The sequence below is a fragment of the Vanessa tameamea genome, chromosome 13, assembly GCF_037043105.1.
Source record: "Vanessa tameamea isolate UH-Manoa-2023 chromosome 13, ilVanTame1 primary haplotype, whole genome shotgun sequence".
NCBI lineage: Eukaryota > Metazoa > Arthropoda > Insecta > Lepidoptera > Nymphalidae > Vanessa > Vanessa tameamea.
Window position 1 is genome coordinate 9805742 of NC_087321.1, and position 15826 is coordinate 9821567.

The 15826-nt window shown below is 33.6% G+C and overlaps 1 protein-coding gene across 1 annotated transcript in view; it reads right to left on the reverse strand.

Moving 5' to 3' along the window:
- Nucleotides 1-758: 758 nt before the first annotated feature.
- The window catches only part of LOC113393694 (uncharacterized protein), a 60356-nt gene continuing 45288 nt past the window's right edge, over nucleotides 759-15826 (reverse strand). The window contains exons 2-14 of the mRNA XM_064216756.1: nucleotides 8893-9042; nucleotides 8206-8389; nucleotides 7590-7784; nucleotides 6618-6812; nucleotides 6122-6193; nucleotides 5571-5691; nucleotides 5100-5243; nucleotides 4776-4960; nucleotides 4505-4660; nucleotides 4156-4272; nucleotides 3969-4002; nucleotides 3365-3569; nucleotides 759-2081 (exon numbers count right to left, since the gene is read on the reverse strand). Of these exons, the coding sequence (XP_064072826.1) occupies nucleotides 3374-3569; nucleotides 3969-4002; nucleotides 4156-4272; nucleotides 4505-4660; nucleotides 4776-4960; nucleotides 5100-5243; nucleotides 5571-5691; nucleotides 6122-6193; nucleotides 6618-6812; nucleotides 7590-7784; nucleotides 8206-8389; nucleotides 8893-8991 (1698 nt within the window). The 5' untranslated portion in view covers nucleotides 8992-9042 and the 3' untranslated portion in view covers nucleotides 759-2081; nucleotides 3365-3373. The remainder of the gene's footprint in view (nucleotides 2082-3364; nucleotides 3570-3968; nucleotides 4003-4155; nucleotides 4273-4504; nucleotides 4661-4775; nucleotides 4961-5099; nucleotides 5244-5570; nucleotides 5692-6121; nucleotides 6194-6617; nucleotides 6813-7589; nucleotides 7785-8205; nucleotides 8390-8892; nucleotides 9043-15826) is intronic.

A 15826-nucleotide genomic window follows, 5' to 3' on the forward strand; every position in this document is an offset into this window, starting at 1 on the left:
TCGGGTCGGGTAATTTAAACAAATTTCCTTTGGGAAATTTTAATAAACACGACACTTAATTTAGGGTGGGATCTTCGGGCAATTTCGGACATTGAACAAATAAATTAAAAAAGAAAAACATTCCCTCTAATTGCGAATAAAATACAAATTAAAAAAAAATTCAAGGTTGTTAACATCTAATGACATGTGGAAGTTAATAAAAAAAGCAAAATTCTTACCTTTTGTATGAAAAACGCTCTATTCTCCTTATATTTCCTTCTGCAAGGCACGCCGTTCATAACTTCGAATGCATCCGTTAAGTTCGTATAGTATAATACAGAATTACGAATATTTATCGAATGTTTAGATTGAAGAAATAAATCAGTATCTGATTGACCAATAGAGATACAACCAGAATGTTTTCCTTTACGAAAATAAGCAAATCCTATCGGACAACATTTTATAATACACACATTGTTATTTGCACAAGTATAATTTTGAATCATTGATATTTTCGTGACTCTAATTTCCTCTGTCATTTGATTATTCAACGCAACTGTAGTTTTAAAATAAAATATAATAAAACAATATTTTAAAATATTTTTAATTTTTAACATGTTTCCCTTTAAACACACGTTTGGCTTTTGAAGCGGTGTGGATAAATTAAACGAACATTTACAATTTCATTGCTTTCGAGTAATTTAAGTAATGAAATAGAATATTAATTGCTAAGGAATTAAAATGTGCATTCATATGGGAATAGATAAAACTACACTGACTTTTTAAATTATAAATTTAATACAGTTAAAATTCAACAATACAAAACATTACAAAAAGAAACTATACAAGTTATAGATAGAACAGTAACGAACCATAAAACTATTGAAAAGCAAGATATTTGATCACAAATAAATAAAAATCAATTATATTTAAGTACACGAGATGTTAAATATAAAAATAATAACATGAAGTTATTAAAATAGACAATATATCATAAATCTAATAATAAAAGCGTCTTTGTGCTGAGTTTAGTAAACGTCATGAAATGTTCTTATTCTAAAATCTACTGTATCATAAAAACAATATGGCCATGATTTATATCATATAATAATATTAGCAAGACTGCAATTATGTATAAGGTGATAAAGAGGCAGTTTCGTCAATAAATATCCTATAGATTAGAAGTACTAAAATGTTTTTAAATTTACACTTAAAGATTCATCACTCAGAACAGCACATAACACTAAGAGATCTATTTATTGTTCCTCGTACATTACACCATAATTCTAAATTTCTACAGCGTCTGGGAACACATGATCCAAATAAGCTTGATCGTAGCTCTGTATAGGCTTTGGTCTCTCAACTTTTTCTTTCACCGATTGTCTCAAATTTTCACTACTGTTCCTATTAAATCTTGATGCAATCTCTTTAACCTTTCCAGGTCGAGGCATCGAGTTTGTTTTTGTGTCTTGTACTTTTTGCTCCGCTTTAAGTTCCTCAAAAGAACGTTCTTTTTCATTCTCTTGCACTGGTTCATTGTGGACTTCGAAATTTTTAACTTTTTTACTTCCATTTGGAGCTCTTTTAGAGTCAATCCTTTTAAAATCATTATCTTTATCTTGGGTTTTCCTGACAACTTTATTCTTTCTTCCCGAATTATTTCGTTCGTATATTCGACCCTTATTATAAAAACTATTACGAGGGTTGTTTTTATTTTGTGCATCAGTTATGTGATTATTCTCAGAAGCTCTAACCACTCCGAATTGTGGGTTAATGGAATACTTAACATCTTGGTTGCTCTGACATGAGTAACTTTGTTCATTTTTGTTATTTCGTCGATTACTTCTATCAGACTTTCTATGTCTTGGGTCAGATTTAAATGTAGATAAATTATTATCGTTATAGTAATTGTTATTAATTTCATTAAATTTAAAATGTTGCGGATCAAAAGCGTGCGTCCTTTGGTGTGTTAGAGGCTTAGACAGCGATAAGTATTTAGGCGGTTCCCCGTGATTATTTATAGTTAACTCGTACTGAATATGCGGATCGTGTACCGCATAAACGTTTTCTTTGGCTTCTTTTTCCAACGACGAAATTGCTGCCTATTAATCAAAAAAAAAAAAAACTACATTTAATTTTATATATACGACGAAAGAACATTTAAGTAACATCTGAATAACAAAAAAATTACACGTAAGCTTGTCGATTTCGTAGAAGTTATATTTTACGTAATGAAAGTATAATTGGTTGAAAATATCCTTGTGGGGAAAATATGTTATTGCAAAATGTACTTAGTTATAGTGATCTAAATACATAAGCGTGACGGTGCTCATATTGCTCATTGTTATGTTAATACCTTAAAATGCCAAGTTGATTTACATGTCTGCACTCACAGTAATTAAACGTCGTTTGGATGTGAATCATGGTGACAGGTGAATAAACGAAAGCTTGTTTAATAAAAGTTACGATAATGGAATACATAAAGGAAACGACGAATACCAATAATTGCGAATATTATTTGACGAAATTACACTTAATTCGTGAATTTGTTTTTAATCACTCTCTGTTTCTGTTGACGTAAAATAAATAAGATAAAATAATAAAATGTTAAATGATATTTTAAGGATAAAGATTAATATTTGAATCGCATCACAAATTTTTCTATGTATAAAAAGCGAAATACCACTCACTGATTAATCACGAAATCTCAGAAACTATAAAATTTACAAACTTGAAATTTGGCAGATAGGTTCCCTATGTGTAGAAATTCGGATTTTACGAAACTCCACCCCTAAGGGGGTAAAACGGGGTTGGAAGTTTGTGATTTATTAATTTCGCGGGGTTAAAGCCGCAGGTTCAGCTAGTTATTTCATAAATACTTTCAAAGCCCATGTGAGTGTATGGTATGAGTTTATTTATCATAGTTTAGTTATTAATTTGTCATATTTTACTTTATTTGTTATCTGTCGACCATTTTGCCAATGAAAATGCTAATGCATTAATCCCAATCCTCATTTAAATTTATGATATGTTACTGCAAAACCAAGTTCAGAGTCAAAGTGGGATTACAAGAATTTAAACGGTAGGTTAGACAACATGATTAATATTTGAGCGATGGTACCACGAAAACTTGTGTGAAAACAATAGGAAAAAATGTATTAAAATCTACCATAAGGCTGAACTCCCGTGAAGCATCTTTTGATCTCCCAGGAAAGATTTGAGGTATTTTCAACGCAGCAACGTTCGTTTAAATATGTCATGTATTTCCTACGCTACGACTAAGTACTGTTTGATTGCATTAAATTTATTGCGACAGTGGTATTTAGTGGTGCCGTATTATATCACACAAACAGTCAAAATCAGTTAATAGTGAAGTGCATCACACCTGTGCAGCTCACACGGTGGTGGGGGGTTGCAGCACGACGGCTGCACGACGCACTTGTAGCGCGCCAGGGGAGTACCGCGCCCCCGTTCCCCCCATTCCCCCGACGCCTCGCTCCGGACCCCCAGCTCCTACCCGCGAAACTGCAGCGGTCCTTGGCTGGTCGCGCGGCGAGTACACTGCATCAGCGGGTAGCACTGTCTTTTCACTGTTTTTGAAAAAAAAAACTTATGTTATGGATCCTCCATTACGAAAGATTGATGACCTCATACTAGACCGAGTCCGGTCGTGGTGGATTTTCTAAGGAAAACTAGCTATTAGCACATATTATTGTACACAAGTTTGTGCGCAAACACTATTGCTTTATTCTATGCATAATCCGATGCGACGGGAGTCAAGCCTCGAACAGAAATAAATCAGGCGCAGAGCCAGCAACTTCACGTGCTTTCCAAGGCAACAATAAAATTTGAGTTTCCCTTCTGGCGCAGAGTCATTTTTATGGACCGTGGTAGCCACTTATTGTAAATCTGCCAGCCTTCTTACACCTAACGAATTCGGGAAAAGTTTTGGCAGAGTTAAAATAACTATATATAAAAGAAGAACTCACCTATCTAAATCATCAGTCTTGTATTCGACGCTTTCTGTAAGGAAATAAAGAATAATATGTATCTACAAATGAATAAAAGAAACTGTTATGATCATCAAACATCACATCACAAATGAATTAACAATCAAACAATTGGTGTATTTCCCATCCACCTCGACGTCTGTATAATGTCTAATTGTGTTCTCACCTCTCCTTCTCCTGCAGCGCACGACGAGACACAGTATGAGAACGAGCAGTGCGGCTACGAGCAGCGCAGCAGCGATTAACGGCGCCACGTGTGCTGTCTCTGTTAGCGAAAAATTCTCTGCGTGAAGAAATTATACATGGTCATGATATTTCCTTGTATTCCAAATGCTGTCACACATTGAAAAAAACATAAATAAATTAAAAAAAAAAACCCTAACTTTTAATGCTGATAACATAATTATTAGGAGGTAACATAAAAAATTCAAAATAAAATGTATCACATATTTTCCATAATAATGTTTTGCAGCACCACCACCACAAGCACCACCATCATTGTCACCGCTACTCACCATGCACGGTAAGAGCAACCGAATGAGAGGAGAATCCACGTTCATTTTCAACGTGTAGCACATAAACACGTGCGTCCGACATACTCGTACTAGTGATCAGCAGCGTGTACCGATAGCAGCCATTGATGTTCGTAGGCTCCAGAGTTTTGTAACGACCTGGATAGACAGGTATAATAAAATCAGATTAGGACATATTAATATCATCGGTATCTATGATAATTTGCCGAATGGTATGTCTGGAGATATAACAAATAATAATAATCTTATTAACCAATATGTGAGGGAACATCGAGCCTCAAGCTGCCCCAGAGCCATGCAGCGCGGCGAGGAGGCGGGTCAGCGCAGACGGACGCTTGTACACGACCCTCCGCACCGCTCCAAGCGTGCGCCGCACTAGTGTCTGCACCCACAGGTGGGCCCAACACGTTGAGGGTGACGGCTTCCGACTGGTGGCTCCTGACAACGAGTAAAAATTAAATTTGGCGAAATAAGTAGGTAAATCAACAAAAAAAATGTCTATTTTGCAGTTTTTCAAGTGTATATTCAGTGTCCGAAACAACTCCATAATAAGTGCTATTGGAAATATCGTACAAACCTTTCTTCAAGTCCGATGTGGTTGGTAGCGATACACGTGTAACGACCATGCTGAGTGTACGACACGTTGTGAAGCAATAGTTGGGGGGTCGACGATATTGGGTACCCATCATCGAGATGGCCGCTCATTGATGATAAGTTAGGACTGTAAAGTTTACAATTCTTTTAATTCATACCTTTTAATGTAAACGAACTAAGGGAACCGTAATATAGTCACTTCTTGCTACATAACCACTACTTTACATTGTGTGCTAGTCGTTATAATATTTTTGACATCATGCAGTGATTAGTTATATATCGTTATTTACTTATATTTAATTTAAAAATAATATCACGAAAACTTTCGAAGCTATCTTGCTTAAAAGTTAAGCAGAAGTAATTTGACATTATGATACGAAACGACTAGAATTTTGGAACTTTATCAAGAATCAATTTTGAGGAATTTGTTAATAGAATGTAATAATATACTTACTTATGGTACCATTGGTAAGATGGTGACGGGTTTCCTTCCGCTTTACACTCCAATGTAACTTCCGAAAATAGATTTGCTTCCACGACTGTGTCTGGTCCAACCCACGTCACCCTTGGAGGAACTACGAAATTTTTATTATAATTATTTAACACATCCTAATAGTTTGTAAAAATGATTATGAGGACTTTTTCGAGAACCCGAGATATATATAGAAATATAAAGTCTAACTATTATCTAAATATGTTATAAAGATAGTTGAGGCAATAGTAATTTGCTTATCGATAACAATATCGAAAGTTAATTTTTCAGACTGTTCAGGTTTGTTTTTGAAGTACGCCGTAAAATTATTGGAAAAACATTTGGTATTTTCATGAATGTGACAATGAATAAACAAAATTATAAGACACCAAAGAAAACTCTTACAGATAGAATACGCATTTTACAAAATTAAAGAGAACGTGAGGCTTCAAAAAAGATCAAAATAAAGATTCCATTAAGATGGGCATCAAGATCGTTATTTTATTGTCTTAATTACATATTCTGTTACTTACATTTAACGTCAACTTCTATTTTAACAGAATCAGATGTTCCCAGTGAATTTCTTGCTTGACATCCATATATACCTGAAAAAAATATCGTTCTATTAACTTCTTAAAGCAATTATATTTGCGATGTAGAACAAGATCATTTTCTGGTTTCATGATTAAGTAAAATAGTACAACTATTGTCACGATATATAACTTAGACTTCACGGTTGAGAGAACTTGAAATAACAACATTATTTTCCAATCTTCTATATGGTGTAGAGTTTTGTAGATAGTCCCGATGGGTTCAACTTTCTCATCAGTTATGTTGTTGTCAAAAATCAATAATTTGTATTGCTGTGTTCTGGCTTAGAGCGTGAATGGTTCAATGAGTTTATTATCGTCAATTGGCTTGTACTGGTATGTGATCGTTTTTATGACAGTGCCAGGGCATATAGGCAACACTTAACACCAGTTGGTCTTTCGCTTCCTTAAAAGAAATAAAAAATCAAAAAGTATGTACCTGAATCATTCCTAGTTATTGGAGCTCTTATAAGCTTGGCCCCATTAGTGGCGATAACTTGTCCATCTCTAGTCCACCATACGTAAGGACTAGGATTCCCATCAGCTCTGCATTCAAGGGTCAATGCACTGGAACCTTCTTCCAGACTCGCAAGAGAACTTGCATCTGCTCCAACAATGGATACTTCTGGAACAACTACATTGAAAATATTGTTAATAATTTCGATATACTATAACTTTGCACCAGAAAATAATATTATTTAAATATTTTAATCCTATTATTCAGTTAAGTTTAAATTCTTTAAACTTCGATAATAATCGAACAAAAGGCAACTTTGGAAGAAGCCAAGTAAAGTCGCAAAGAATTAGTTTACTTTTAAATTTATATAGCGTCGTCTCATTTAAAACATCGCACAGTCGTCTAATGTTATTTGACAGTAAGTTATGTAAATTGAAGCCTCGGAATAACTAGTTTTATATAACATTAACTTTGTTTTCTGCAACAGACGATCACTAAGTTTTGTTAAAACTTCTCTTTTCACTTAGTTTCTTTACAAAATAATATCTGGCGTTTTGAGTTGACAATATCATATTATCTGCCTCGTTGGTCGATGGTCGAAGCCTGATTTTTCTTAACGTGTCAGAATTGCCATTTCATCGGATTATGTGAGTGAGATAATACAGAGTGCGTGACTTGTGACGCACTCACTTTTGCATTGATTTAATTGGTTGGTTAATCTCTCTTATTTATGATCATTGTTGTCAAAAAACATTTTTATTATTTTGCTATATTTTTATTTTCAAGGTCTCGTAATGTATTATTTCTTTATCATTTACTGGAATAATCAAACGTCATAAAGTAAGCGAGTTGCTGGCGTCACCAAAAACTGTATTGTTGATAGAGAAATTTACAACTGCAAATATAAATTTTCAACATTTTAATTTTAATTTACGCAATTATTGAAACACTTACATGTCACGTCTAACATTGTGTATGAATCTCTATAATAAGGCGATGGGTAGGATGGATGATGAGCTCTACAAGACAGTTGCCTGCCGTGTGCAGATCTCGTCGCTCCCAGCTCGAGCACCGACCGTGCCGCCCACACACGGGGACGTTCCACTTCTGATGAGTTGGTTTGACTCCATGCTGTCAATCGTTCTTTCTCTAGAATTATAAATATTTATAAAATAAATACTAGCTGTACAGATTTTGCACAATATTTTATTTATGTCGCAATTATTTTTAAAAAAAAGAACTACCTCAAAGGATATGCTTTGAACAAATTGAGTTCTATTTTTAAAATTATTTTGAATTTATTGAAGTGTAATAAAGTGTCAGATGGCTGTTTATTTCTCAAACTCATTTCTGGATGGCGCAAAGTCAATTTTAAACGAGCTATCGTTTCAAGAATATGTCTTAATATATGTTTTATTTTTCACCCAGATAATCGCAAATGCAATTAAACGAGAAGATTATTGTTAGTTTCAAGTTTATTTATATTACATATTGGAACAATCTTTTGAAACTTTAAACTAATGAACCTAAAATTGTTTAATATAAAATATATATATTTTTTTAAACTTACCTAAATACCATTCAATATAAGCTGGTGGATTTCCATATCTAGCTTCACAGACGACAGTTGCACGGCCACCAGATGGCACAGTAATATTCTGACCGGGCAACACGTGGGATCCATTGTAAAGTATTCTTGGTGTTTGGGGAGGAACTCGTACGGCGAGAGCTGCAGGTGGACTGGAAAGAGCGTCCTGGAATGTAGAATATTTAATGATTAGATACATGAAGCCTCATTGGTTTAGATTCTAGTGCTTAGCATAAATTTGGCCGAGGATCCTGAGGTTTTGGGTCCAAACCTTGGTTAGGTGCATTAAAAAGTAATTATCTCATTCTGTCCAGAAATAAGTAGTAGTACGTACCTCGGAAAACACGAAAAGCCTTAAATTTACATCACATTCGATTATCAGAGTTTAGTTGTGTTGGTGCACACACTTGTTCATAAGTACAAGAGGTCATGCTATCTCAAGTGCATTGTTTTAAGCGGGACTTAGAATAGGTCCACTGTATCAAATTGGTGTATAATTAGACAACTTGTCTGTGTGTATTTATGTGAGTGTACGTAAATTAAGGATGAGTGTGTGTAATTTAAGGATATCCGAAATCCATAACTGTGATTAATAGATCTGTATTTTCAAGTGGAATAAAATTCTTCTATATTTAAATATATTAGTTGCATAATAGTTATTTTTTTTACCTGAACATCATAATTGCTGGCGGTGACTTGGCATTGCCACTGGCCATCATCTAGCTGCAATGTAGCCGCTCGTACCCATAATGAACAGTCACCACCCATGGGACTGTCTTCGTTGGCCCATTCGTATTTTCCGCGGTATATACCAACGGGCTGTGAACAATACAAATTAAACACTTAATTTATAATTATCTCATTTTTAGATTTCTATTAATTTTATTGTTATCGTTAGTTTTAACATTATCGGCATATTTGTTATTTTTTTGGTAAAGATAATCTATACTAATATTAAAAACGCAAAGGTAATTTTGTCTGAACCAACCACCATACGATGAAATTTGGTGGAAAGGACTTACACTCCAAGGAAGGACGTAGCCTAACTGACGACCAACTCTAAAATACGAGCAAAGCCGTAGGCGACAACTATTATGTATAAAAATGAAAATCATGAAGTATAATAACATTATTGAAACAAAGGTAAGCCAGCTCAAAGAACTCCTCTACTCAAATAACAGTTCGAACTTATCAAGGTGTTGCCTTCGTAAATGTTGCAAGGAACGATAAAACGCTAATACATAATAGTATCAGTAGAAAAGAATAAAAGCTAAAGCGCCAAAATTATAACTTTTGAGAAATGAAGTTTAATTTTAAGTTAATAAAGGTCACTCTCCAAAAGTTGAATACTTCTTTGTATCCGCTGACGATATTATTTAAAAAAAAAAGTCTGCGAGTCTTGCTGGACTCGCAGATTTTTTCTAACATTGTTAACATATTTCCAATCACCTTTTCTAACCACAGGGCCATGTCAGTTCCCTCCTGTTTTAATATTAAGTTATTAAAAACAAATAACAAATAAAGCTCGTAATTGAAGCATCAGATTTAGCCGATATCACTACAATCATGTTGAGTGCACCGCTTTCCAGCAAGCGATTAGGTATATTACATGTTATATTTAAACGCTTGTTGTCAAAGTCAAATAGACCGCAATTTCATGGAATGTTCAAAGCGCATTTCTGTGTCGACTTTGCAAGTCGATTGTGTCAGACTTCTGAATTGAAAAAGCGAGTTAGCAAAGGAAGCGTGTTCTTTGTAGGGATGAATTCGTTTGAGTTGATGCTCGTTTGATATAAAACTTTTGCATGTTCCTTTATTATAAAAAAAAAGTGTCGCAAATTAGATATTGGTGTGACGTATTTATACAGGCTGTTCGAAAATCCCAAGAAATTAATAAATATGTTTTTTAATATGAATGTCTAGAATATTATATCTAGCAAACTTTAACTGTTGTATTTCAGTTTTTAAGTTTCATACATTATGAGCTGGTTTGTGAACCCCTGTATTATTATACGTATTATATTTTGGACAGCTAGTGTCATATATTATAAATTTTAATTTAATTATAGTCAATTACTACGCATTATCGTGCATAAACCTCCGGACTTCAAAACAATTACATAAACGATCCGTATAAACTTTATACGCCCGACATAAAGTTTAAATTACGTATTATATACGTATTTTATATACACAGATTCAACTTATATATATAATTCAGTCTTTATAAATTGCTAATCAATATAATTTTAAAACTATGTCGCATTTAATTTATTGTAACTTATATGCAGAATTATATAAAATATATTTTGTAAATATTCCTAAAATATTTATAATAAATAACCAAAAAATAACCTAGTAAGTGTACGTAAATGAGCCACGGTGCTGGGAAGAGTCCACTCGTGTTAACGAGGCGGCTTGGAACTACTTCCATGATGCGGGTTTCTAGATATACATTATACATATTACACAATGTGATATGAAAGTAAGCTAATAATATATTTTACTCGTCCTGGCATCATAGGGGAATAGTGATAACCAAATTGTAAAATAGACTTTAAAAATAAAATTAGACCCGTAAGGTTCTTATTAAAATCGTGATTTATACTCAAAATCCAAATAGTTAAGTAATCTATGATTGGTATTAAGACTTAGTATTTAAAAATTAAAAATGAATCGTGATTTTAGAGAACTATGTTAAACGTAAATCAACTACCGGTTCGGAATGTAGATTCTACAGAGAAGAACAGGCAATAAATTAAGTAGTTACTCTTTTACAACATTTGAAATACAAAAAGTAAAAAAATATTAAGTTTTATTTTATGGAAAATTAATTTTCATTCATTTTCATTTTGGAATTATTATGATTCTTTTTTCGTAAACAATTATGTATGTTAAAGTTTTGTGTGGTTAGTATTTATATTTATAAATAGCAATACAAATTTGTTTTCGATTCATGCTTTGTGAGCATCTAAATATATTTGCTTTACTGCGTTAACAGTTTACGTGTCTAATAAATATAATTTTTTTAATTATTTTTTATGAGTACTTTGTAATAGGCCTTTATGCAAGCCCCTTCTGGGTAGGTACCATTGACGTATCATATATTCTAAAGCTAAGTAACAATGCTTAGAATTGTTGTGTAAGTCAAGGGTAAGTGAACCAATTTAACTAAATGCATAAGGAACATATTATCTTAGTCTCTTAGGTTGGTGGTGCATTGGCATGCATGAGGAGTGATAAATATTTCTACCAACGTCTATGGATAGTGGTGACCACTTGCCAGCAGATGACTGATTTGCCAGCCCTCCTAATTTTATAGAATATAAAAATAATAAACCTAAATTAAGCACGGCGAAACATAGCCCAGTTACGCGGATATAAACCCGTGATCTTAGTTTAAATTCCACGTGTTCTATTCAATGGAATCTGGCCCAGCTCATTTGAATTAAATATATTCAAATTCCTTTAGCCATTGTTGTGTATTTCTATTCATATAAAATCAATAAAAAAATATACCATTTCGATCTATTATACCAAATATAGAACGGCCTAGTTGACACGTATATTCGACTTAGAAACGAGTGTTACAGCCAAATTATGTACGACATAAAAACGAGAATGGGACTACATAACAATAAATACATTCATAAAGGATTTCTGTGAATAGAGAAGTATTGTAAAGAACAGGAAGCCATAGCAAGAGGTCATGGGTTTGTTTAGTAGATCTTTGAAAAGAGTGCTAAGAATACTTGGTTTAATTATACGTTTGTATAATGAGGTTTAGTTTGAGGTTCATTTATAAAATGGTAAACAATGTTTTGAAAAGTACACCAGGAACGGGATTTACCGCGTCCCCGTTATAATAATACTACTTGATATTAATATTATACAGAGGCGCGATTTGGTTATTTCTATGTGGGGATAATCGTCGTAACTAATACCAACAATTCTAAATACACCCGTACTGTATAAATTGCACCCGTGCGAGGCCGGGGCGAGTCGCTTGTATTATTATAAAGACAATACTAACTATAGCTATTAAATATTTAATAACGCACATACATACGTTAGCAACATATATTTTTGGTGTATATTATTTTCTAAATCAAACATAATAACGTTTACGCCCGTTGAGGGGAGGGGGGTGATTGGTTTCGGTGTGCGCTCAGCTAAGTTTGCAGGTTGTTATATCGTATTATTATATGATCATTTCCGTACACCTTATAAGTTGTAAGCAAAATTTCATGACGATCGATTGAGTAGTTACGACACATAAACGTAACAAACAAACGAACAATCTCACTCTCGTTTTATAATATTAGTAATAATTTCGTCTAATTTTTGGTTCCTTAATTTTTACCAAATTATAAAACTAAACAACAGTTATAGCGAACCCGTGTATTCAACGTGTTTAGAATATAGTAATATTTTATACTAAGACATTCTTGACTATTACAATGTTTTAATATGATTATTGTAAACATTAAAATCAACCCTGTAAGATGTGCTTTTACGAGCCTACTTGTATAAAGAATTATTTGATTTGATGATACGTTTAAGTTCTCATTGTTTGATAAAATATTCACTACAACACGCAATCCCGAATGAATATGAATATATTTCGAGTTAATTCATACTTATTTAGCAGAGGAAACTCAAATGACAAAACTGTACGTCCAATTATGACAGATGCTTTTTTATTTTTGTATTATTAAAGTGAAACTTTATGGTTACGTGTTACGAGTAATAGGCGAAGGTGTGGGCGTTTTATTCATGTTATATATTCTTTTATTATTATATATAATATGTTTTCCATAAAATTATTATACTCGTATATAAGAGTATTCAACTCGCAGAAGTTACATTACTTTTGCTAACACAACCAGTGTTTACATGTATATATTTTATTCGTAATATAATTTGGTTAAAGTAATAAATATTTATCATGATAAGTTTTACGAGCGTATCCCTACCGAGGAGGATATCCTATTTAAAACATGTCGTTAAGTACAAAGTACTGGACTTTTTTCTTTGCTGGCTAACATCAAAGGCAAGGTAATTTATAAACTCCACATTGCTTATATGATCTAATTCATAAAGCTCTAACACTGGCAGAGTCCGACAGTGTGACACGGTCTTAACCTAGGTACTTAACCATGTTTCGTCACGGTAGCATGCGAAAGCAATCCCGTGGCGGAGTGGGTACTGCTGCTTTTTTTAGTAGGTATTTCGGTGAATCAGGGCACACTAGGCGTCCCGGGCACCGGCGAGTCCCATATATGGGGCATAAGGCCACTTTCACGTGGGGGAAACGCGTAACGAGATTTACCAGCGAGATAAAAAAAAGGTACCTAAACATAGATGGTTTTAGTATATCTAACAGGATAACTTGATATAAAAGTTCCTAATAGAACTTATGTGATATATAATAGGAATTTCGAAATTAAAATGGCAAGGATGTTTAAATAAAGTATTTAAGTTTGTCCTTGCTTGCTTACTCGATGTATATTTCTCGGTAAAAAAGAGATTACAAAGAGAATATGGGAACGCCACGCTACCCAATATCTCTATCGAATCTTTCGGTTCACGAGATGTTGTCGATGTAAAATCCAATTGTGAACGTAATTTTATATCAAGACCACAGATAATTATATGTTATTTGTCTCGTTTTGATTAAATCTACCCACACTATCGACTTCTAATTTGAAGCCCCGAATATGATAAGGCGATTAAATAATAAAATTATAAATTAAATCATGTTTCTTGAGCAATTACATCAGACGAAATTAGTATGGAGTCAATGTCTTTATTGACTATATTTAATGTACTACATTTGGCACAAGAGACACCGTAAACAAAACAGAGAATAAGAATTAAAGAAAGAAAAAAATTAACCTTTTTATTGCCACAGATTATAAAAGTAAATATATATATAATTAAGCCTTAAATTTCACGTTCAATGATGTATAGCAAGTGTTCCAACCACTGACCCGTCTTGGCGTAGTAATTATTACGAATTAATTAGTAGGCAAGTAATATTTAACTGGAAAAAATGTTTTGAAAGGAATGAATATTTGAATTTAAAGCAAAACTGCTACTGAAAATGGTTATAAGTCGAGTGCTATTCGCGTTTCTCAGTATTCAGACATAGTACACGAGCAGTATAAGCAAACTGTTGATTTACCAAACATAGCAGGGGTTTAACGAACCTCAAAGTCAGCACCGAATTAGCTTTTCAATCAATGTTCGGCTTTCGGATGATATTATGCGAATCTTAAAGCATGGTATAAAGAGTTTAGTAATTAGTATATTCCTATAAAGTTAATCATACACACACATTAACAGCCGGTTTCCCACTGCTGGGCTAAGGCCTCCTCTCCCTTTGAGGAAAAGGTTTCGGAGCATATTCCACCACGCTGCTCCAATGCGGGTTGGATATACATGTGGCAAAATTTCGTTGAAATAAGACACAAGCAGGTTTCCTCACGATGTTTTCCTTCACCGCCGAGCGCGAGATGAATTATAAACACATAAATAAGCACATGAAAATTCAGTGGTGCTTGCCTGAGTTTGATCCCGCAATGATCGGTTAAGATGCACGCGTTCTAACCACTGGGCCATCTCGGCTCTTAAAGTTGATCATATTCTGATCTATTAAATACATTAATGTCAAATGAAAACAGATTGTAATCATTGATGGGCAAAGATCTCGTCTCCTTACCAGGTTATTATAAGATTTCAATCTTATTCCAGGAATAGAGATTACATTTCTGCACTAAAATTTATGTCCTGCGCAGTTGGGTAGTCATCCAGACAATGATCACTGTGACAGCAATCGGTCAGAAAAACATCAGAAAGCGGGTAAACTGAGGCTCCTATTAAGTTCAAGGTGTGTTAGCTTAATTTCCTAAGCTGTTTCTTTGTGAATTTCCTTAACCGTCGTGCATGAAATGAATTGTAAACACAATTTCCGCACATTAAAAAATCAGCAGTCAGTCAGTTCTTGTCCGGATTTAAATCTTTTAGGAGCTTTGTATTATCAGCGTTCTCTTCACTTTATTATCTCAGATACAAATAAAACTCTATAAATACATAATTAATATGAAACCGTCGTGTCTGCGTATGAAATATTTATTGAAGATATTTTTTGAAATTTATCGTACCGTCTGTTAATAGACGCATCTTGTGGAAACTACTCTGGATTCCAATACAACATCAATATTGTATACTAAAAATACTTTTTTTCCCATACGACTGGAAAATACTTTTATCACCAATTCCAAAGTTATCAAAAACTTTGTATGTATAGAGTTATTGGTAACCATGTTCTATACGTACGCCTAAATTGTTACCTTAATATAAATATGACAGTTCACATTTTATACCGAATCTATTCTTATAAAATCGTTTGTCCTGATCAAAACCAGCCAAATCTAGTGAGTCCCGAATTTCGGAGAATAGTTTATTTTGTAAAAGCAAAAATGGTGGAAAATGGGAGTTTATATGAATATCTCGTAACTCGTACGAAGTCAGGTATGGTAACGTGTACCCATAATAGCCACATATTATGAGAAAACCAGGTATCCATTGAATCACTTTG